General features: G+C 37.5%; 2 protein-coding genes across 3 annotated transcripts; one reads left to right on the forward strand and one right to left on the reverse strand.

The window, feature by feature from the left end:
• The first annotated feature begins 8,595 nt into the window (after positions 1-8,595).
• Positions 8,596-17,358, forward strand: LOC104091260 (non-specific lipid transfer protein GPI-anchored 25). Of its 2 annotated transcripts, none has more exons than XM_009596546.4 (4): positions 8,596-9,141; positions 16,181-16,216; positions 16,307-16,402; positions 16,714-17,358. In XM_009596546.4, exons 1-4 carry the CDS (start codon positions 8,778-8,780, stop codon positions 17,055-17,057), a joined length of 840 nt encoding a protein of 279 aa, XP_009594841.1. In that variant the 5' UTR covers positions 8,596-8,777; the 3' UTR covers positions 17,058-17,358. The 2 variants fall into 2 exon arrangements, with proteins under 2 accessions (XP_009594841.1, XP_070042070.1); XM_070185969.1 differs by having other exon boundaries at positions 8,605-9,141; positions 16,310-16,402.
• Positions 17,359-18,836: 1,478 nt separating this feature from the next.
• LOC104091258 (proteasome subunit beta type-2-A) lies at positions 18,837-24,117 on the reverse strand. Its single transcript, XM_009596545.4, has 3 exons — positions 23,825-24,117; positions 23,608-23,731; positions 18,837-19,398 (listed from the first exon to the last, which is right to left on the reverse strand). Exons 1-3 carry the CDS (start codon positions 23,980-23,982, stop codon positions 19,066-19,068), a joined length of 615 nt encoding a protein of 204 aa, XP_009594840.1. The 5' UTR covers positions 23,983-24,117; the 3' UTR covers positions 18,837-19,065.
• Positions 24,118-25,140: the final 1,023 nt, after the last annotated feature.

Below are 25,140 nucleotides of genomic sequence, written 5' to 3' on the forward strand. Positions count from 1 at the left end.
AGTACATAACTGTTGAGGTTTTATTTTTTAAGATGTAATATTCTTAAAATGAGGGTGAATGGGAAATGGAGGAAAAATGAAATTTTGAGTAAAATTTTAAGTTTCCCCCTCTTAACAATGAGACATTGTCCCATATTGGAAGTGGAAGACATTTTTGGTGGGTATATATATAATTGCTCTTCTTGTAACTCTTAAAGAGTTAAGAAGAAAGCAAGCCTCGCGCCGTCGTCGTCGTCGCTCGCTCGGCTCAGCTTCGGCTTCGGCTTCGGATTCGGATTTTGGACCAAATTTATTTGTTAATAGTAAATATTAACGTAAGATTATCCGTATTTGTAACGGATATTTTCCAATCCGTGTATTGATAATTTGGCAGCCGGATAATGGTCTTCCCACCATGAAGTGTTTGCTCCACAAAGATGAAGTGCTTGCTCCACAAAGATGAAGTGCTTGCTCCACAAATATGTAATGCTTGCTCCACCATGAAGGGTGGACGTTTGGTCTTGCACTCCTTCTTGGCTGCTATATATATGAGCAGCAAATGGTGAAGAAAGACACCAAAAAAAACTCAACATACAATTCGCTCAACAAATTGGCTATACTTTGCACTCCTTCCTCTCAGAACTTCCATACGTTTTTCTGAGTATATACTCCTTCGTTCTGCATTGTTTTTAACTTCAAACAAAGCAACTGTAAGTGTGATTTGCTACCGAACTTTGTGTTCGCCGAAACACTGGGGTTTGAAGTACCGCTACACCAGTGTGTTATTCGTTCTATCCTGGGAGGAAATAATCCATTACCTTGGGTACTAGGAGGGGATTAAATTCCTTAAGGAAACACTGTGAATTCAGTGGGCTCGAATTTATTATTATTATTGTTTCATTACGTTAACTTATATTTTGCAGAATTAATATTTACAAATACAGCAATATTGACGGGGAATAACAAACTTAAGGAATTTAATATTTATTTCTGTATGTGTGTTATTCTAATTATTCTGCAAACTAAAACCTTTGTGGTTTGTGTACTCCCGTTTTGGAGAGTTAAGCCTTCGTGGCGTTTTGTTGGATATTAAAATCTACGTGATTTTTACTCCAGTTTGAAAACGTGTATTAAACGTTTATTTGTGTCATTCTTTTACAGAAAAGATGATGACTGAAAACAAAAACCAAGTTGTTCCGATGGCGACTGCCAACGCAACGACAAGCCGAACACCGGCGTTGGCACCGGCAGAAAAACCCGGAAAATTTTCCGGTATTGATTTCAAGCGCTGGCAGCAGAAGATGTTCTTCTACTTGACTACGTTATGTCTACAGAAGTTCATCAAGGAAGATGTTCCTGATCTGCCGGATAAAACTCCAGATAATGAACGCTTTCTCGTGATTGAAGCGTGGAAGCATTCTGATTTTTTATGTAAGAATTATATTCTTAGCGGACTGGATGATAATCTGTATAATGTATACAGTAGCATGGAGACATCCAAAGAATTGTGGAATGCGCTTGAAAAGAAATATAAGACTGAAGATGCCGGGATGAAGAAATTCGTTGCCGCAAAATTTCTGGACTACAAAATGATAGATAGCAAGTCTGTTATTACTCAAGTCCAGGAATTGCAAGTGATTATTCATGATCTACTTGCTGAAGGTCTTGTAATCAACGAAGCATTCCAAGTAGCAGCAATGATTGAGAAGTTGCCTCCATTGTGGAAGGACTTCAAAAATTATTTGAAACACAAACGAAAGGAAATGTCCCTTGAAGATCTCATTGTTCGGTTGAGAATCGAAGAGGACAATAAAGCTGCTGAAAGGAGAGGCCGTGGAAATTCAACAATAATGGGAGCAAATATTGTTGAAGCTAACAAAAAGAGGAAGAAGGCTTCTGGTCCGAAATACAACCCAAGCAAGAAGCGGTTCAGTGGAAACTGCTACAACTGTGGGAAAACCGGACACAAATCTACGGAGTGTCGTGCTCCGAAGAAAGACAAGAAAAGGGGTCAAGCAAACATGGTAGTAAACCATGATGATGTTGATAACTTGTGTGCCATGCTCTCTGAATGTAACTTGGTGGGAAATCCTAAACTGTGGTGGTTTGATTCAGGAGCCACTCGCCATGTTTGTGCAGTTAGAGAGGCTTTTGCTACCTATGCTCTTGCTGAACCCGGAGAGACAGTTTATATGGGAAATGCTTCAACAGCAAAAGTTGAAGGATATGGGAAGGTATTTCTAAAAATGACTTCTGGCAAGGTCATGACTTTGAACAATGTCCTTCATGTTCCCGAAATGAGAAAGAATTTAGTCTCTACTGGACTTCTTGTTACGCACGGTTTTAAGTGCGTTTTTGTATCCAACAAGGTTGTAATTAGTAAGAATGGAATATTTGTGGGAAAAGGTTACCTCACCGAGGGCCTTTTCAACCTAAATGTAATGGTTGTTGAAAATAATAATAATATTTCAGCTTCTTCTTACTTACTTGAGTCAAATGATTTATGGCATGTACGTTTGGGTCATGTCAATTATAAAACCTTGCGAAAAATGATTAACTTGGAAGTACTGCCCAAGTTTGAATGCGAAAAATTAAGATGTCAAATATGTGTGGAATCTAAGTATGTTAAACATCCTTATAAGTCAGTTGAAAGGAATTCAAATCCTTTAGACTTAATTCACACAGATATTTGTGACATGAAGTCAATACCATCTCGCGGTGGAAAGAAGTATTTCATAACTTTTATTGACGATGGTACTCGATATTGCTATGTTTACTTACTGAATAGTAAAGATGAAGCAATAGACGTATTCAGGCAATACAAAAATGAAGTTGAAACGCAACTTAACAAGAAAGTAAAAATGATAAGAAGTGATAGGGGTGGTGAATATGAATCTCCTTTGGAAGAAATATGTTTAGAATATGGAATTATTCATCAAACAACAGCCCCTTACACGCCCCAATCTAATGGGATTGCGGAAAGAAAGAATCGCACATTAAAGGAGATGATGAATGCGTTGTTGATAAGTTCTGGTTTGCCACAGAACTTGTGGGGGAAGCCATTCTTACGGCTAATCGAATATTAAATCGAGTGCCCCATAGCAAAACACAATCCATTCCATATGAACAATGGAAAGGAAGGAAACCCAACTTGAATTATTTTAAAGTGTGGGGGTATTTGGCAAAAGTGCAAGTTCCTAAACCCAAAAGGGTAAAGATAGGACCGAAAACCGTTGATTGTGTTTTCATAGGATATGCGACAAATAGTAAAGCATATCGATTTCTGGTTCATAAATCAGAAAATCCCGACATTCATAATAATACGGTTATAGAATCAGATAATGCTGAGTTCTTTGAAAATATATATCCGTATAAAAAGGAATGTGAGTCATTTGGTGAAGGATCTAAACGATCTCGGGAAGAAACAAAAGAAAGTACATATAATCAGGAGGATCCAAGACGCAGTAAACGTCAAAGGACGTATACTTCATTTGGACCAGATTTTGTGACTCTCTTATTGGAGAATGAGCCTCAAACATTTAAAGAAGCTATGACTTCTTCGGAATCATTATTTTGGAAAGAGGCAGTCAATAGTGAAATAGAATCCATATTGAATAACCATACATGGGAATTGGTTGATCTTCCTCCTGGAAATAAACCTTTGGGTTCTAAATGGATTTTTAAGAGAAAAATCAAAGATGATGGCACTATTGATAAATTCAAGGCAAGACTCGTAGTCAAAGGGTATAGACAACGAGAAGGTCTAGAATACTTTGATACATACTCTCCAGTTACAAGAATTACGTCCATACGGATGTTAGTAGCATTAGCTGCAGTGTATGGTCTTGAAATTCATCAAATGGATGTTAAGACGGCCTTCTTAAATGGAGAGTTGGAGGAAGAAATTTACATGGAACAACCTGAAGGGTTTGTGGTTCCAGGTAAAGAAAAGAAGGTATGTAGACTTGTTAAGTCTCTTTACGGACTAAAACAAGCACCCAAACAATGGCATGCGAAATTTGACCAAACAATGTTGTCAAATGGTTTTAAGATAAATGAATGTGATAAATGCGTGTACATTAAAAATGTTCCAAATCACATAGTCATTGTTTGCCTATATGTGGATGATATGTTGATAATGAGTAATGACATTGCCAACATAAATGCTACTAAGCGTATGCTCAATAGCAAGTTTGATATGAAAGACTTGGGAGTTGCTGATTTAATTCTGGGAATTAAGATCAATAAGACTCCTCAAGGTCTGGCATTGTCACAATCTCATTATATTAAGACAGTACTTGAAAAATTCAAGCACTTGGGCTTTAAAGTTGCAAAGACTCCAATTGACGTGAATCTTGCATTAGCAAAGAACAAAGGCCAAAGCATATCACAATTGGATTATGCTCGTGTATTGGGATGCTTAATGTATATCATGAATTGTACACGACCAGATATAGCTTGTGCTATAAGTAAACTGAGTCGATATACGAGCAATCCAGGCCAATCTCATTGGATGGCAATGAAACGAGTTTTGGGATATTTAGAACATACCCAGAACTTTGAATTGCACTACAGTAATTTCCCTGCGGTGATTGAGGGATACTGTGATGCAAATTGGATCACCGGTTCAACTGATTCTAAGTCCACGAGTGGATATGTATTCACTATTGGTGGAGGAGCGGTATCTTGGAAGTCGTCCAAACAAACATGCATTGCCCGCTCTACAATGGAGGCTGAATTCATAGCCTTAGATAAAGCCGGTGAAGAAGCTGAATGACTCCGGAATTTCTTGGAAGACATTCCATTTTGGCCCAAACCGTTGGCACCAATATGCATACATTGTGATAGTCAAGCGGCAATTGGAAGGGCTGGGAGCGTTATGTATAACGGTAAATCTCGTCATATACGACGAAGACATAAAACCGTTAGGCAATTACTCTCTAGAGGAATTATCACGATTGACTATGTAAAGTCAAGTGATAATGTGTCGGATCCACTTACAAAAGGCCTAACTAGAGAGGTAGTTGAGAAATCATCAAGGGGAATGGGGCTATGGCCGAGAACAAGTCATTGTGGCGGTAACTCTACCTAGAAGACTGGAGATCCCAAGATCTAGGTTCAAGGAGATCAAACAAAGTCATTAATGACGGTTCAACATTGTCAAATAAAATTTTAGTCCATTCTCGTGATGAGACAATGTTCAGTACCAAGGATAAAGCATTAAGGCTTTTTAATGATTTCTAAATTTGATACGGGGTATATCAAATAGTGTATCTACAGGATGACACGTTTAGGAATCACCTATTTAAGTGTGAAGTGTGAGCCGCTTCAAGGAGAACTTTGTAAGGCCAGTTCTCTACGCACTTATGAAACCAGGCGGTGTTCATGGCTGAAACGAACACAATAATGAGAACCAAAGACGGTTAAGGGTTGATTGTGTGACTTATGGTTGTCTAGGTATACACCAAAGATCGACGGTTCAAAGATATCAAATCTACCGATTGACCGAGTATATCCGACATAAGTTTACTACGGAAAGTTCAAAGGGAAACCTACTTATCCAGATGCAATTAATCCTTGCTTGTAAATCACACAGTTTTTTCATGCATACTTCCGTGATATAGCCATTCCCCATTCATGTGGGGGATTGTTGAGGTTTTATTTTTTAAGATGTAATATTCTTAAAATGAGGGTGAATGGGAAATGGAGGGAAAATGAAATTTTGAGTAAAATTTTAAGTTTCCCCCTCTTAACAATGAGACATTGTCCCATATTGGAAGTGGAAGACATTTTTGGTGGGTATATATATAATTGTTCTTCTTGTAGCTCTTAAAGAGTTAAGAAGAAAGCAAGCATCGCGTCGTCGTCGTCGTCGCTCGCTCGGCTCGGCTTCGGCTACGGCTACGGCTTCGGCTTCGGCTTCGGCTTCGGCTTCGGCTTCGGATTCGGATTCGGATTTAGATTTGGTCAAATGATCGATTGATTGATTAATTTTTTGGACCAAATTTATTTGTTAATAGTAAATATTAACGTAAGATTATCCGTATTTGTAACGGATATTTTCCAATCCGTGTATTGATAATTTGGCAGCCGGATAATGATCTTCCCACCATGAAGTGCTTGCTCCACAAAGATGAAGTGCTTGCTCCACAAAGATGAAGTGCTTGCTCCACAAATATGTAATGCTTGCTCCACCATGAAGGGTGGACGTTTGGTCTTGCACTCCTTCTTGGCTGCTATATATATGAGCAGCAAATGGTGAAGAAAGACACCAAAAAAAACTCAACATACAATTCGCTCAACAAATTGGCTATACTTTGCACTCCTTCCTCTCAGAACTTCCATACGTTTTTCTGAGTATATACTCCTTCGTTCTGCATTGTTTTTAACTTCAAACAAAGCAACTGTAAGTGTGATTTGCTACCGAACTTTGTGTTCGCCGAAACACTGGGGTTTGAAGTACCGCTACACCAGTGTGTTATTCGTTCTATCCTGGGAGGAAATAATCCATTACCTTGGGTACTAGGAGGGGATTAAATTCCTTAAGGAAACACTGTGAATTCAGTGGGCTCGAATTTATTATTATTGTTTCATTACGTTAACTTATATTTTGCAGAATTAATATTTACAAATACAGCAATATTGACCGGGAATAACAATCTTAAGGAATTTAATATTTATTTCTGTACTTGTGTTATTCTTATTATTCTGCAAACTAAAACCTTTGTGGTTTGTGTACTCCCGTTTTGGAGAGTTAAGCCTTCGTGGCGTTTTGTTGGATATTAAAATCTACGTGATTTTTACTCCAGTTTGAAAACGTGTATTAAACGTTTGTTTGTGTCATTCTTTTACAGAAAAGATGATGACTGAAAACGAAAACCAAGCTGTTCCGATGGCGACTGCCAACGCAACGACAAGCCGAACACCGGCGTTGGCACCGGCAGAAAAACCCGGAAAATTTTCCGGGATTGATTTCAAACGCTGGCAGCAGAAGATGTTCTTCTACTTAACTACGTTATGTCTACAGAAGTTCATCAAGGAAGATGTTCCTGATCTGCCGGATAAAACTCCAGATAATGAACGCTTTCTCGTGATTGAAGCAGAGAAGTGGAGGACTAACAAGAAGACACAAGGGAGCTCGTGAAGAACTAAGCTCATGGACTAAAATGGGGTCACTTCTCTTATTTGAGAAGAAGAGAAGTGGATGACTAACAAGAAGACACAAGGGAGCTCGTGATCAAATGTTACAATTCTCTATAAATTTCAAGTGTTCAAGCATTCAAGCACTTTAACAAAAATTTCAAGTATTCAAGATCAAGAACGATGTCAAATCAAATACAAGGAGTTAAAGATCAATGCTACTTGTCCGTGATAGAGTTCGTGGCGACCATCAAGATGTTATCTTAGACAAAAAAAATCAGAGAATTCATAGAGATTGTAACGCTCATATTATATGAAGTAAAATACTATGATTGTTACAATATTCTTCATTCCCGCTTAATTTCTTGACGCGAATTTTATTATCTACAATTGCTACACACGATTATTGTATTCCAATGTATAAGAAGATGATGGAATTTTTAATTAAGGAGCTAGAAAATAAAATAGAATGTGATTGTGAAACATGAGTTAGACCACAAAAAATGTGCTAGTTGGTACGACGATCTAAGTAGTCCAAAAATGCAAAACTACACATTAGCACCAAATATGGATCGTAAGTTTGATATGATAGCTCAAAGAGAATGAATGCTCTTATTTTTACTAGCTACATGAGTTTTTGCATCTATCTCTGCACGCTATATGTACTTACCAACTGCAACGTGCAATTTTCCATAATTTTCATCCCAAGGGAACATAAACAAGAGGAATTGACTAAGACGTAAGCTCTCTCTACCTATAACGATTAGTCATATAAGGATAAAAAGGGACCCTATTTTCTATCAAAAACATTTTTAGAGAAATAAAATTCTCAAAATTTTCAACGGTCTTAAATAATAACGAAATCTTTTTATGAATTTGGTCAAAGTTCATTACGTCCTTTCAAAAACAAATCTAGGCAAAAGCTGGGCCCGTTTGGCCATGTAAACAATTTCACTTTTTTGGATTTTGTTTTTCATTTTTTCGAAATCAGTGTTTGGCCATAAAATTTTTAATTTTCACTTAAATATGCATTTTGGAATTTTTCGAAAATTTTAAAAACTCCAAAAAGTTATTTTTCAAAATTTTCACTTCAGATCACTCACAAAATTCAAAACCAGTCCAAAATTGTATTCATGTCCAAACACAACTCTAATTTTCAAATATCATTTTCACTTGAAAAATAATTTCATATTTTTTTTAAAATTTTACAATTTTTATGTCCAAACGCCCACTAACTTATATTGATTAAATAATAAATTGAAGTGAAAATATGGATAATTAAGTAGAGTTTAGGATAATAGTGTATGTAAAGTCATGTGCCAGATATTCATAGGATTGGGGTAAACACAGGTGCCCATAAACTAAAAAAAAGGATAACAAAATAAAACAAAGCTAAATAGATATACCGGCCTGATACATAAAGCGGACAAATTAAATTAACCATCTAGACCATTTCTGTAAAATCGTGACAAATTAGAGGGTATATCTGGAATAAAGAAAATCTCCTTTCCCGCCATTCGCTACTCGCCTCTTCCATGTACAAAACAGAATTTACAACTCCAACCAATTACAGCCTCGGTTAAAATCAGTCTCCACTAATCTGTTACTCAACAACTCACATAACCGTTTCTTTCTCCTCTCTCTTTCTCTCTAGAACAATGGCCGACGTACTCTTCCTAGTCTCTGTTGTACTACTCGCCGCCGGCAGTACACCTCCGGCACTGCTGTCAACACCACCGCCGTCTTCAGGCTGCGCTGACGAACTAGTGGCGTTCTCTCCATGCCTTCCGTACATTTCCGACTCCCCGAACAACATCTCCGATTCGCCTCCGGTTCAGTGTTGCGATAACTTCGCGGCGGCGTTTGATGATAATACTGCGATTTGTCTTTGTTACCTCGTTCATAACCCTCAGATCCTTGGTTTCCCTATCAATTCAACGAAGCTGATCTCGCTAACTTCTGTTTGTCCTGTTAAGGAGAAAGAAGGAGAGGAGAATTTATCTCTTGAATCTCTCTGTTCAGGTAATTTTGCTTCCGATTTCACGCCTGTTTACGTACATTTTCTGTGACTGCACATGAATCTTCTAGATGTATCGAAACTTTTCGTTATGGACTGATAGTAATATTATACTTGGAAGTAAATGTGTTAATTAAAGTTGCTCTGTTTCAAAATGTTTGGTGCTTCCGTCTTAGATGTTCAGGCTAATTTTGATTTAATCGATCGATATTTTAAAAATGTTTATTTAATTTTAATGTTTAATCATTTTGATATGAGGTGAATTCTAGCTTATGTAATTGTGTAGTTTGTAAATACTTATCTAAACTTTTTTTTTTATAAAATGATTCAATTTAGCTCTAACAGTTGATCAAAACTGGATAGATGAGATTATGAGAAGTTCCAATATGGGACAATAGAGAACTATATTACCTATACTAGATTTTTTGTTGTTTCTTTGAGGAAAAAAAAAAAGGAAAATACTGGTTCTGCTTTTGGCAGCAGTAATTTTTATACGATAGAGTTCAGAATGTGCTGCTTACCTACGTAAGCATTTTCCTAATACATGCATTTAGATTTGGAAGAATTTGCTACATACCTTGTGATGCAGTCGATACAAACGAAGATTTATATAGTATGGAATAATGCATACTGGTAGTATTAATTACTAAGGTAAAATGATAAAACTTATGTAGAAAACACATGTTATGTATGCATCATTTGCGAGTAAATATATTCACTTAGCGTGGATCATGATTCCATAGTTGCATTTGAAAGTACAAGAGGGGTTGAATTGTGGACTATTAAAACTTAGTTGACTAAGTTTTAGTTTAGTCGACTGATTTTCGAACAGCATACAGATAAGATAGAGATGAATGCAATGAATTGAAAGCAAAACAAGACACAACAGTTTTTATACTAGTTTAGTACCAGTGTGGTACTTACGTCCAGTTTTCCTTGGGTCACAAGGGTTCTCTTAGATCTTGATAAAGAATTACAACACTGATGGTTTTAGCTCGTTCACCACCAACGATGTTTAGCAACAATAATTTCTGGATGTTGACACAATTCTCTTTTGTGTTCTAACTCTTCCTATCTTTTGTGGTACTCGTAGACTTAAGAATACAGTGCTTGTACTAAGAACTAGAGAGACTTAGAAGACAGTGTTTGTAGTTGCGCAGTTCAATCCTTGAGTTTGCCAGTGTTCTTATAGGCGAGTATTGTTGTGTATTTGGTATTTGATTCGAGGAAGTTCCATCAAGAGAGATGGGCTAGATTTATTAATCCAAGGAGTGCTTTGTTCCATGCCCAAAATGATCAGCACTTCAAGTTGTCTCATTTGGCGGGGTGGATTAATTAATCGAAGGAGTGCTTCATTATTTTATCAAAAAAATGAGCAGCACTTCCAATTGTCTCCCATTATGTTGTGTTTCGTACTCAAATTGTTTTCATCCTTCGTTCTTGGTCTTCTTGGCTTGTGCTTCTGCTGAATCTTCTGGGATTTGGTTTCCTTTTTTATAGCTTCTTGTCCTAGCATCATCTCCTTTGATTTAGCATTACCAACTTTTCTTTGATCTCATTTCCTTCTGTTGGTGCCTTGATTCCTACTATCAAAGTAGATAGGAATTAGTTTTGCACAATTGTCATCATTGAAACTTGGATGTAACAGCATTAACTTAATAGAGTTGTAACTGTTGTGGAAGCCAAATGTATATAGTGTGAATGAGTCACAACTACTATACCAAAAATTATGACAACCACTAAACACTAAATAATAAACAATAAGACAACAATAAAAGAACACCAGAATTTACGAGGTTCGGCCAATTTTGCCTACTTCCTCGGACACAATCAATATTTTATTCCACTCCAAAATTACAAGTGAAATAATACTAAAGAGAGAAGATACAAATGCCTTAAGAAGATAAAAGGCAAATGAGAGGTGTGCCTAAATCCTAAACATTAGGCCTCCTTTTATAGAGTGAAATTCCCATTCAAAATTGTCATCCACCGATGTGGGACTTTTGACAATTTCAACAAATCTCCACCTTGGCAAAATTCCACATCTTCAATTTTCTCTCAATAACAAATTTTGGTTGTGTCTTCATCTTCAATCTTTAGTGTTCAACAATGTTGATCAAATCCAAACAATGTTGAAACTTGACCGCAGTCACCACCTTTGTCAGCATATCAGCAGGGTTCTCCGTAGTATGAATTTTCTTCACCGTGACTCCACCTTCTTCTATGATTTCTCGTACGAAATGATACCGAACATCAATGTGCTTCGTCCTTGCATGATAAACTTGGTTCTTCGCTAATTGAATAGCACTTTGACTATCACAAAAAATTGTAATATTTTTGTGTTCAATACCAAGCTCCTTTAGCAACCCCTGAAGCCAAATTGCCTCCTTCACAGCCTCTGTAATAGCCATGTACTCTGCCTCTGTTGTAGACAAAGCAACTGTTGACTGCAAAGTAGACTTCCAACTAACTGGTGCCTTTGCAAAAGTAAACACATAACCAGTAGTTGACCTTCGTTTGTCCAGATCACCCGCAAAATCTGAGTCACAATATCCAACTACAGACCGATTGCCTTCCTGCTCAAAAACTAACCCAACATCTACAGTACTATGAATATACCGTAGAATCCATTTCACAGCTTGCCAATGCTCCTTTCCTGGATTATGCATATATCTGCTAATAACTCCAACGGCTTGTGAAATGTCAGGTCTCGTACAAACCATTGCATACATCAAGCTACCAACAGCATTTGCGTATGGTACCCTTGACATATACTCCTGTTCAGTTTCATCCTTTGGCGACATAGTAGTACTTAGCTTAAAATGGGGAGCAAGTGGCGTACTAATTGGCTTAGTCTTCTTATCTATGCCAAAACGCTGTAGTACTCTCTTCAAATATTCTTTCTGAGATAAACAGAGTTTCTTTGAACGTCTATCTCTTATTATCTCCATGCCAAGAATTTTCTTTGCCTCACCCAGATCCTTCATCTCGAACTCCTCCTTCAGTTGAATCTTCAACTTATCAATTTCTTCCGAATTCTTGGAAGTTATCAACATATCATCAACATATAGGAGAAGATATACAAAGGAACCATCATTAAGTTTGCGCAAATACACACAATGATCGTATTTGCTTCTCTTGTACCCTTGCCGCAACATAAACTTGTCAAATCGCTTGTACCATTGTCTAGAAGATTGTTTCAATCCGTACAACGATTTTTCAAGTTTGCATACCATATTTTCTTTTCCAGCAACTTTGAATCCTTCTGGTTGAGTCATGTAGATTTCCTCCTCCAAGTTTCCATGTAAAAACGCAGTTTTTACATCCATCTGAACTAGTTCCAAATCCAACTGTGCTACCAAAGCCAACATAATTCTAATGGAGGAATGTTTTACAACTGGAGAAAATACTTCATTGTAATCAATTCCCTCCTTTTGAGCATATCCTTTGGCCACCAATCTTGCTTTGTAGCGAACATCTTCTTGGTTAGGAAATCCTTCTTTCTTTGCAAATACCCATTTGCACCCAATTGCTTTCTTTCCCTTCGGGAGATTGGCCAATTTCCATGTATGATTCTGATGAAGGGACTGCATTTCTTCATTCATGGCAATCCTCCACTTATCTTCTTCTGAACTTTGGATTGCGTCTTTATAAGTGGTAGGAACACCATCAGCTACAATTGAGGTTGCACAAGCAACCGTCTCTATAAGACGAACAGGTTTCGTTATTGTCCTTTTTGGCCTGCTGGTTGCTATTGATTCAAGTTGTTGTCGAGGTTCCTGAGTTGGAATCTCCCTTTCTACTGGCTCTTCTTCCAGAGGGTAATCTTCATGAGTTTCCTCCTCTGCTTCTTGTGTAGGAAAAATAAATTTTCCCTCAAACTCCACCTGCTTTGATGCACCACCAGTTTGTTTGACATCTTCAACTGTCACCTTATCTGTTATGGCAGATTCATCAAAGGTAACATCTCTGCTGAATATAATATTCCTTGTCTCTGGACACCATAAGCGGTATCCTTTGACTCCAGAAGTAATCCCCATAAATATAGCCTTCTTTGCTCTCGGATCCAATTTTGACTCTTTCACATGATAGTATGCAATTGAGCCAAACACGTGCAAAGAGTCATAATCTACAGCAGGTTTTCCATACCATTTTTCAAATGGTGTCTTGCCATCAATAGCAGCAGATGGTAGACGATTAATGAGGTGGCATGCATATGTAATTGCCTCAGCCCAAAATTCTTTGCCCAAGCCAGCATTGGACAACATACACCGTACCTTCTCCAGTAAAGTCCGGTTCATACGTTCTGCCACTCCATTCTGTTGTGGTGTATGTCTGACAGTGAAGTGTCGGACGATGCCATCATTTTCACAGACCTTATTGAAATGATCATTTTTGTATTCACCTCCATTGTCTGTGCGAATACACTTGATCCTCCTGCCTGTTTGATTCTCCACCATCGTCTTCCATTTGAGAAAAATTCCCAACACTTCATCTTTCCTCTTCATTGTATACACCCACACTCTTCGGGAAAAATCATCAACAAAGGTTACAAAATAGTGCTTCCCACCCAATGAAGGTGTTTTGGAAGCACCCCAAACATCAGAGTGTACATAATCCAAAATGCCTTTAGTATTATGGATCGCTGTACCAAATTTAACCCTTGTCTGTTTCCCTTTGACACAATGCTCGCAAAACTCCAAGTTGCAATTCTTTACGCCTTTTAACAATCCTTGATTAGATAGAGCTTTCAAGGATTTTCCTCCAGCATGTCCCAAGCGCATGTGCCATAGCCTGGTTGCTTCTGCCTCTTTGTCATCACTGGATGTCACTGTTGCTGTCCCAATAACTGTGCTACCACGATAGCAGTACATATTATTGTTCTTCCGATTGGCCTTCATTACCACTAGTGCACCGGAGCATATTCTCATCACTCCATTTTCTGCAATGATTTTGAACCCTTTGATTCTAGAGCTCCCACAGAGATGAGATTCTTCTTCAAACCCGGTACATATCGAACATCTGTTAATGTTCTGATCATTCCATCATGGCTCCTTAATCTTATTGAACCAATGCCATATGAGGTAAGAGGGCTGTTATCCGCTGTGTGGATGACTCCATATTCTCCTTCTTGAAAATTCACGAACCAGTCCTTGTTGGGACACATATGATAGCTACAAGCCGAGTCCATCAACCATATGTCTGATGATGTTGATAACTCTGTTGTAACTAATGAGAAGTCTGAATCATCACAATCAGCTACATTTGAATCCATAATGGCCTTTCCATTGTTATGTCTGGCCTTATTCTTCAACTTCGGACAGTCTTTCTTCCAGTGCCCCTTTTCTCGACAAAAGGCACATTCATCTTTGCTGGGTCTAGATCTCGACTTGGATCTTCCCTTCTTAGTCCTCGTTTGATTTTGAGGACGACCCCTCACAATTAGTGCTTCTCCTTCTCCGCCCTTCTGTTTTTCTCCCTTTCTTTGTTCATAGCTGTACAAAGCCGAACAAACTTCTCTGAGAGAAATTTCGTCATTTCCATGGAGTAGAGTAGTTTCAAGGTGCTCGTACTCATTAGGAAGTGACCCCAACAACATCAAGGCCAAGTCACCATCATCAAAAGTTGCATCCATATTTTGCAAATCTGTGACCAACTTATTGAAACTGGTGATATGTTCATTCATTGTGGTACCAGGAACATAGGTGAAGCGAAACAGTCTCTTCTTCATGTACAATTTATTTTGACTGTTTTTCTTCAAAAATTTATCCTCCAGTGCTTTCCATAATTTACTTGCAGAAGTTTCCTTTGTGTATGGATATTTCTGCTCTCTAGCAAGGTAGGATCGAATGGTACCGCAAGCAACACGATTGATAATTTTCCAATCTTCTTCTCCAATAACATCTGGCTTCTTTTCTTCAATGGCAAGATCTAGCCCTTGTTGAAAAAGAACATCTAGAACCTCGCCTTGCCACATCCCAAAATGTCCTGACCCGTCAAAAATTTCTACCGCAAATTTCGCATTTGACACAATTCTTGTCATAAGCGAAGATGCCAACGATGACGTATTATTGACACTTGATGTAGATTCTTCTTGTTTACTGTCTCCCATTTTGACACAAATATTATTTAGTAGCTGACGACACAAATCAAGATTATTTCCTTTCTGGTGTGGAAGATCAGACTAAGCTGCAACCACAGAGCATACTCAGACAGAACCTTGACTCAGTTACCAAGATAGATCTTTTCTGATGTGGAAGATCAGACTATGCTGCAACCACAGAGCATACTTAGACAGTACCTTGGCTCTGATACCAATTGTTGCGGAAGCCAAATGTATATAGTGTGAATGAGTCACAACTACTATACCAAAAATTATGACAACCACTAAATAATAAACAAGACAATAAGACAACAATAAAAGAACACCAGAATTTACGAGGTTCGGCCAATTTTGCCTACTTCCTCGGACACAATCAATATTTTATTCCACTCCAAAATTACAAGTGAAATAATACTAAAGAGAGAAGATACAAATGCCTTAAGAAGATAAAAGGCAAATGAGAGGTGTATTTAAATCCTAAACATTAGGCCTCCTTTTATAGGGTGAAATTCTCATTCAAAATTGTCATCCACCGATGTGGGACTCTTGACAATTTCAACAGTAACTTAGCCATATATGAGTAGTCCATCTGCAGTATTACATAGCTAGTTCCAAACTGAGCACTATTCCTGGAACCAATGCCTTAACCAGTTAACCTCTTTCTCTATTGCCCATTTTGTTTCTAATTTTACACTTGAGTTTCATTCACCGCTTACGTTATTCTGGACTCCTTTAGGGGCACATATATGAATTGCAGTATACTTCTAAGAGTTCAGTATACTCATGTTAACCTATTCGACACAAATATGTTAAAGACAAATGAAAAATTACATATATAGTTCATTACACAGAAGATTTTACATTTAAAGATTAGCCATTTCAATCAGTACACAATATCTCTCGACATAAAAATGCTTACTATTTTTGTTTCCGTGACTCAGGATCAACTATGCTGCCTCCTTTTCGGGCGATAACAGGTTATTCTCCTTTGATCTTTTGCTATTACCAAACTGGTGATGCTATTTATTCAGAATATCCTGCTCACTTCATTGTGTAAAAATTTCTAGCAGATCACAGGGGTTCAAGTTCGGGTCCAAGGCGTCCTAGCCTTAGCCCTAGCCCTAGCCCAAGTCCTAGGCCTACACCACGCATTCCACACCCAGGTAAGCTACACCAATTGGAACTGATATTTATATCTTCTGTTTCTTTTAATGTTTATAACTTTGACATACCAATTGTTCCCTTCAATTTTCATGAATACCTTGCTACCACATTTAGGGGCACTATTGTATCTCTAATCACATTCATAAATTGATAAAGCCACAAACTGCATTTCTAGAAGCTTAGATAGGAAACTACTACTACTAGCTTCCAATATGGACGAAAAATGAATGGAAGAATAAAACAGGGGAATGAATTTTGAAGGGGGGAGTTGAGTTTATACTAGAAAAAATGAATTATCACTTTATTGCAGGTGATCATGATAACCCTTCACCGCAAGAACCACCAGGACAAGGCAATTCATCACCACCATCCTCTGATGTTGATGATAATCCTTCTCCTGCTGCTCAGGCCACACCATCATGTGCATCAACCATAGCCATACGAATACTGAGTTACCATATAGGGTTTCTCATTCCAATATTGATTTTCCTGTTTTTCTCTGAATGTGGTGATAATCCTTCTCGTGCTTCCCAGGCCACATCATCATGTGTATCAATCATAGCAAAAGGAATAATGATATGGAATTACTATCTCTGTGGTCTCTCTGCCATAATATTCACTCTCCGGTATTTCTCTCGCAAGAACACAACTTAGGTATTACTGTCTCTTTCATGGCTTCATAAACACACAGGTCAACATATTAATAACTCCTTCTGAAGTGTAAGCATCAGATTGGATTTTGAAAAACACCTATTGTGAGGCTTGGAAGCCCTAGTAGTTTCATTCTGACCTCCAAAAAAACAAAACAGATGTTGCCAGTTTTATCTGTACTGGAGTTATTTCCACTCATTCTGGTACATAATCTGAGTATTAATCTTGTATTGCAGTTTTCATATACCATTAGTATGTAGTTGGCTGGTTTATATGCAATTGCAATAGAATTTTGCGTTCATTATATGTCATCTCAATATATAGTTCACAGGCTTTGTTGGCGTTTTTGCTGGATCGGTGCGATGATCTAAAAATGCCTTTTATGTATCTACGCACTCTTAAATATGCTTTTAGCATATGCTCAATTTAGAAAATACATCAGTTTTCCTGAGCCGAGGTCTATGGGAAACATCTTCTCTATCCTCGCAAGGTAAGGGTAAGATCTGCGTAAATCTCACGGTGTAGGATAATACTGGGTATGTTGTTGTAGAAAATATATCAATTTAGCCTAATAAACAACACGTATTTTTTCGTTACTTTGTGCTTTTGTGCACTTAATATTTGTTCTCAGCTAGAGGATTCTATCAAATATCTGATCATTGACAATAAGGGAGTTGGACAAGATAGAATTATATATTAGTTCAAAGAAAATAATGAAAAATCCTGTCTTACTAGCTACAGCCATCCATTCTATTACTAACTCGTATTGCTCTTGTTCGTCCTTTTCCTTAGTTCTTAGCTTCAGTTGATCAGTTGGTGTCACCATTTACTGAGCGATAAATTTACATGTCATAAGGACTAGAACTAGATGAAACATATGTGTACGTTGCTCTTTCTTTGTTTTTTTTTTCCTAGAGGCGTTAGGGGAGGCCGGAGAAAGGGGAAAGAGGGGGGAGGGGGGGGAGATTGTTAGTGCTTATCCATTTAATATATGAATTATCAAAAGTACTTCTATGTTTACTTTAAGCTCTCTCTCTCTCTTGTTCTTCTTTCTAAATTTGGGTTACAAAAAGGAGATTCCATTAAGAATTGAATAAAACAATTAAAACTTCCAAAAAGGTGAGAATAATTTTCTTTTCTTGGGTTATATATACTATTATTTGATTGCTTTCAAGAAATAACGTAAGATGGGTATGTAAACTAGAAATTTTACAGATTACTCCATCTTTTACCCCATCATATGGCAGATATTCTCAATAAATGACAAACACTTTTAATACTTTGCCCTTTCATTTGTTTCCATTATTCTAGAGGACTTTTTTAGTCTGGCACTCAAGTTGGTGTAGGAACTTGGAAACGTTCTCTTTCTTCCAATCAACACTGCCTTTAAGTTCAATATACCGTCAGCGCTCCGAAGTTTGAGGATGTAAAATGAAGCCACCCTTTAACATATTCAGAATGTTAAATCTGGCAAGGTTATTCTAGAAAAAGATAGCCTGATTAGCTCCAAAATGATCCATAAGAAGCCTCAGAATCCATGTGAAGCAGCTTCCAGCAAACCTACCTTCCAACTTTCTCTTTTAGCATAATAAGTTCTCCCCTGCATTATTCACTTGAAGCTCTTAGAGTTTATTTGAAACTTATCCTCCAACACAATCCACATGCTTAATCGAGTCTTTTTAACCAACAGCCTCAATCAAACTAACTCTATTTTGGTCTGAAGCTTATTGGTGACCCCTGTATTACCGCAATTTTCAAACAAATGAATGAAGAGACACATGCTAGCATAAAACATGTGATAGTTGAAACATAAGAAAGTCACATCACCAGCTTTCCATCAACCTGGAACTTGAAAATAATTAAAACTAAATTCCTTCCTACAACTGGTGTACCGATCAAACAACGAACACTTGTAGCATCAGATATTTAGGCAGTTATAATGACTGAAGTTTTTCCCATCACATAAGATTCATATGCTTAAAGAGTAAACAAAACAACCAAAAGCAGAGCTTCAAGAGTCGGAAACAGGGGCATCTTTGACAGACTGGCGCCAAGCATATTCCCTAGCTCCATCCTTGTCGACAATTTTAATCACAAAGTTTGGTGGGGCAACCACCAGCCTAGATCGGATCTCCATGATGCACTTATCTGCTAAATCAACAGCTTCTTCAACTGTCATGTCCTTCCGGTAGTGCCTATCCATCATGGCGAGAGAGAAATAGGAGCCATAACCAAATGCTGCCTTATCCACTTTGTGAAGAGTAGCGATATAATCAACGTAATAAAGAGAAGGGCCTGTCTCCTTGTCATAGCCAGCCAGGATAATGTTCACCATGTAAGGATTCTACAAAAACAACATTGCAGTTACCCAATGTGTAGCAGATAACCAATTGCACATCAAAATTCTGAAAACTAGCCCTTTAAAGAATGACGACTTTTCAAGGATAAAAACAGACCGGAAGGTTTCTTTCCCCAACATCCTCTCCATAATAAGTAATCAAAACCAAGGAATTCAAAGATAAGGGACAATAAGGGCGAAAACAGGCCAAGACACTCTACATTTTGTTTTAAAAAGCTTCAGATGTCAAACAGAAGAGTGTGACACCTTGGTTCCATTGTCATAAATCTGATCATGCTTATAAAGAGAGATGGTAGGAAAGATCAATGATGCACCCATTTAGGTGGACCCTAACAGGTGTATAAATATAATTCTTAACACACAGTAGCAACTAAAGAATGCAGCGGAGAATGGATTTATTGGCTTTAGTATTTCACCAGTTCATTACAGTTTCTTAAAAAAGAAAAAAAACAAATTACGAGAATCTTGCACATTTTCTTTTATCTATAGCTACACTGCTGCCCAGATTCAGCTTTATTTTGCTTCTCTACTCTGTAACCAAAAGATTAAGTAATACCATTTGTGTGATACTATCAAATATCAATACTCTTACCATGTAAAGTCAAATCTGAAATCAATCTTTTCTACCACCATTCTCCCTTTATCTATTATTTGGTTTTCCACATATCAGACTTCACTATTTGGTAAGTAAGATCTCTTCCTATCAAAACTATGTCTCATAAGCGGGATTGAAGGAGAAATACAAATTAGTATTTCCTAATACGACATTGTTTCCCTTCTCTTTTTCTTTCTTTCCTTTTCATTTTAGATTCTAACGCAAGACTAGGCTGTATCTTCAAGCCAAGCTCTCTTCTCTAATCCTCTTCTCAATTCAACATAAACTCAAAGTCATTATTATTTTCTTTTCCCATTTAGTAGTTGTATATAATTGAGTTTTAAACAATAGGTGTCTTGGCTTTAAGCATTCTAGAATTTTAACTAGAAGTTTAAAAAGATAGGGTGTTAATGCATTTAAACAGCTCTTTTTCTTCTCTTTTCTTGAGGTGTTTCATCTTCCATGGTTTTTGTTATCCTTTTACAGGAAACACATCTATACTGATCAGGCAAAAACTTAGGAGAAATAGTTTGATTACAATGTTTGCTTTCAATAAAGCACTATGTGAGCTGTAATGTATCAGAGGAATAGGTAAAATGAATTTTCTTGCAACATTTAGCAATGATGATATCTGTGCTATAAATTGATTCCTGTCTCCCATGCTAAAGTACGTTTTAATTGCACATATACGTTTTTCTGAATGATGTTCATATGGATATCTACATGATAGTGGTGTGTAATTTGTTAGGGAATGTGGGTTCAAAGATGTCCTAATGAATACAAGTGATTCTTCTCCTGTTAACAGATCCTATTCAAGAATTTTTCCCGAACAAGTGATCCAATTCAAGATTTTTAAATGGGTGAATGACTATCTGCCCACATCTTCCTCATATGCATGCTTCCTCTTAATGGTGGCCAATTCTTAACGACTTCATTTCCAACTGTATTAACACATTAACCGTAGTCAGTACTCAAGCTGGAGCAAACCCCCTCCCCCTCCTTGTCCAACTTAATTTAGATGGTTGTTCTAAGGTTAATTCGGTTTGAAGTGGCGGTGGAGGAACCAGCGCAAGCCGTATGGCAACATATCCTAGGCCTATTTAACTAGTCATAAAAAGAGAGCAAGGTGGTTTCGGTGTAAATGGTTTTGAAGCAAGTCACTATTTATTTCATCATACTTCACAACTACGAGATTAACAAGAATACATGGAGGCCATAAAGCTGCAACAATAACAACCCAGTATAATCCCACTAGTGGGGTTTGGGGAGGGTAGTGTGTACGCAAACCTTACCTCTACCCTGGGGTAGAGAGGCTGTTTCCGATAGACCCTCGGCTCCCTCCCTCCAAGAACTCCCCGCCTTGCACTTGGGGCGACTCGAACTCACAACCTATTGGTCGGAAGTGGAGGGTGCTTACCACTAGAGCAACCTACTCTTGTCAAGATGGGAGGCCACAGAGCTACTAAAATTCCCCAGCTTTACAAGATGGGAATCGAACCCTCACCAACAAGGTGAAGGTTCAGGTAGCCAGCCCACGGAGCTACTACAATTCCCCAAATTAGAAAAGATTAAAAATGATTTCCATGTGACAGAGGGTTCAAAGGGCACATATAGAGGATAAAAAGAGAAAAGGTCACTTGAGATAATTTGGTCATGTTTTATGTAAACCTACAAATGCACCAATATGCAGGTGTGATACAATGATGATTGAAGGTGCAAAAAGAGAAGGACCTAAACCTAAAATCATATAGAGGGAAGTTCTCCGAGAGGACCTATAATGTTTTCTGCTCTCTCTAAATCCCTATGGATTTAGCTAAGAATGAACACAACGGAAGCAAATGATCAGTGTAGATGATCCCAATTAGTTGGAGTAAGACTTAATGGTTGATACCTACACTAAATCTCATACTTGCCAGAATCTGTTAGTTTGCTAAATGATTTGTTTGTCAGTGCAGGAATAAGTGTGAGACCTAAAGAAACTCTAATTTTAGATAACCCTTACTTTGTCTTAAAAGACAAATTACTGAGTATTAAAATAAAGTGGGCCCCAATAAAGCAAAATCAATGTAGAGAATTTATAAGCCAACCTCAATTAGTTAAAAAAATAGTTTGGAACTGAAGCTTAGGTGATTGACCCATCACTATCTTTTAGCAAAAATATATATTGAGCAGACAGACAAGTCCGTGCCTTGAAATCAAGTTAAACGCACAATGATTTTTGCAAACAGCTTGTTTTACTTCTACAACCGTGACCTACAAGTCATCAAGGAAGCAACTCAAACATTGCACCAAAACTTGCCCTCTATATCTTCACTGGTATACGCACTAATACTACAGCTGAGCAAGAGATTTATGTTAGGATCAGAAAGGCTCCTCAACGTTGTTTATCATGCAATTATACCCAAAACTGACAGATTGGCTATATAGTAGAGGTTATACTAAGTTTTATACAAGGAAGTTTCTCTACTTCCTGGAACTTAAATTCTGGCCCCTACTTCCTGGAACATAAATTTTATCATTTCCAGATTCTGAATGGTCGTTTTGTTGTTTTTAACTTTCTTCCTTTTATTTTTTTGGGGGGATGATAATTGAACAGTAAGTTATGTAAATCTGAGGTAAGACCTCCAGTTAGCATTGTCACCAAGGAAGCTAACACAAGAAGACAGAACTTTCACAAAATTTAGGAGTGCAATCAAAGATAACGATCTTCATGGTGAAGCTAATGTATACACAAAATGGAGAGAATTCAACTACATTAAATGACATTAAGTGATGATGTACAAAATTGTTACTGCTGCAGACACTTTGAAACACAAGGTTGATAATATGGCTAGACTCAAAAATGCTACAACAGGAAATGGCACCAGAAGTGCCAACCTTGTGCCATTACCAACAGTTTGTTATGCCCTGATAAATATGCAGAATGCAACGGCTTAGACACAACAACAGCGACTCACTATTAGATAGAGCAGACAACTACAAGCAGTAGCATATGCCAAACTTGCCAGGACAAACTTACTTTGCTTCTCAATAACTTTTTCATCCATACAAACAATAATAGAAAACCAGAGAAAGATGCTTAATTGTTTCAGCATCTGTTTAAATTTTCAATTTCCTTCTTTGTCTAGCTTTACAGAACCACAAAATGAAATGGGCCTGAATAGAGAGAAATGGTTTCAAGGATTCACTCCGCTGACCCCAACTACTTTGGAGTAACGCTTACTACTTCATTGACGGGCGGATCTAGTGAATAAGTTACAGGTTCATTTGAACACAATAGTTTCGGCTTAGACCCTACATATGTGTTACAAAAAATCACTAAATAAGTAAAAATAATAGATTTGGAACCCAGTAAATTAGATGAGATGTGGTCGAACTCCTAATTCGAACTCATAAAGTTCAAATGCTGCATCCGCCTCTGTTGATTGAGTTTATAGTTTGATTATTAATTGATTGATTAACTGATTGAAACGCCAAGCCCTAATTTTGACATTTTGGACTTCTACAAATTTAAAACCCTAAAATTGCACAACAAAACAAAACAGGCCCAATTCATCATTTAACCACAGTACTAAAACCCTAGATGCTATATGCAATACCTTTCGTAAGGCTGTAGCAAGCTCGCCTCTTGTAAAATTAGCCGCAGCAGCCGTAGTCAACGGAATACCATTACGGAACTGGTACAACGCCACATTTTTCTGTACATACTCAGTGAACTGAGCTCTGTAATTTCACCCAAAAAATACTCAAAAACTCAACATAAATAAAAAGTTCATGGAAATCAAAAATATGATTACTGAATCTAGGAAATATAACCTGTCGCCGGCTTCACCGCTCGCTCCCATGAGCTTGTGAGAATCGAGGATCATGATTTTGTCTTCGTTGGATTTGTGAACCAGTATACTGTGCACCGCGGATGAATCCGCCACCACCAGTGCAAATCCATTGCCCACCATCCCGAATACGCACTCCATCTTCTTCTAGGAAAAAGTTCTGAGGATTTCTCACACACAAATCTGAAGTTTGGTTTCGAATAAGAGCTTTGAAGGCGTCTGTCTTGGAGAACAAGCAGAGTTAAGCAGAGTTTGCTTCAGTTTTGAGTTAATTGCACTTTGCTCTATATATCTTATCATTATTGTATCAAACTACCTAACACTTTTTGAAATTTAGAATTCTACTACATAAACTTTAATTTATTTCTATGACTATGATTTACTTATTGTCCCTCAGTTAAGGCAGAATACATATACGGCTACTTTAACTTGCCCAATATTTTCATTTGGCTACCTGGACTAAGGCATGTACCTATTAAATACATTAAATAGCACAATTATGTGTCAATTTAACTTTGCCCGCTTATTTGGTACAAGAGGTGAGAAACACCCAAACTGAGCGTGTGACTTCTTCCATAGCCACTGACATGGATTCCACAACGGTAAAATTTAAGATCCCCTCCCTTTATTAATTTATCCCAACAGAATCCCAAAGTTAATAAACCTTAAACCCTCTCATCTTTTCCCTTTCTTCTCCCATGGTAAATCTGCGACTAAACTGAAATATAAGAATTCCAGTTTCAATTTTTCCTCTTCTCGCTGTAATTTAAGATTCAAGTTTCTTCTCCTCACATTAAATCAAGCTTCAATTTCTTCATTTTCTTCTTTGCACTACATAATATCTGCCGAATATGGTGTACTTATGTCGATGTGGGCATGTTGCAAAGTTTCAAACTTCTTGGACTTATAAAAACCTAGGTCGCTGATTCTATTGCTGCCATTTGGGAAAAGTAAGTATTTTTGTTAATTTTTTAAAAAAAATTTCGAAATCTTCAATCTCAAGTCGTGTCTTTCTTCCTTGTAGGCATCTGGTGCATGCAAATTCTTTATGTGGCATGATGATCAAATGCCTGAGCAACCAAGGAGGGTTATTTGTGGTCTCTTAAAAAAGCTAACAATCTTGAAAGAAAAAATCCTCGGTTGAAGTGGGTTATGGCTCTATTGTTGCTTTACATAAGCTGGACTTGGCTTAAGGCTACCTAGTTTCCAGCAATTTGTTATGTATTAATGGATGGTTTAGGGTAGGTTTTGTTCAGTATTTTATAATTTGTAATGTGTAGTTTGTTCTAGCATTGGTTT

Source organism: Nicotiana tomentosiformis, chromosome 9 (assembly GCF_000390325.3).
Source record: "Nicotiana tomentosiformis chromosome 9, ASM39032v3, whole genome shotgun sequence".
In the NCBI taxonomy this organism is placed as follows: Eukaryota; Viridiplantae; Streptophyta; class Magnoliopsida; order Solanales; family Solanaceae; genus Nicotiana; species Nicotiana tomentosiformis.

Coding starts and splice junctions, on each gene's coding strand:
- LOC104091260 (XM_009596546.4), top strand. CDS start 8,778: ATGGCCGACGTACTCTTCCTAGTCTCTGTTGTACTACTCGCCGCCGGC. Junction 9,142..16,180: donor TCTTGAATCTCTCTGTTCAG/GTAATTTTGCTT, acceptor TCCGTGACTCAG/GATCAACTATGCTGCCTCCT. Junction 16,217..16,306: donor TCCTTTTCGGGCGATAACAG/GTTATTCTCCTT, acceptor AAAAATTTCTAG/CAGATCACAGGGGTTCAAGT.
- LOC104091258 (XM_009596545.4), bottom strand. CDS start 23,982: ATGGAGTGCGTATTCGGGATGGTGGGCAATGGATTTGCACTGGTGGTG. Junction 23,732..23,824: donor AGCGGTGAAGCCGGCGACAG/GTTATATTTCCT, acceptor GTGAAATTACAG/AGCTCAGTTCACTGAGTATG. Junction 19,399..23,607: donor TTGCTACAGCCTTACGAAAG/GTATTGCATATA, acceptor TTGTTTTTGTAG/AATCCTTACATGGTGAACAT.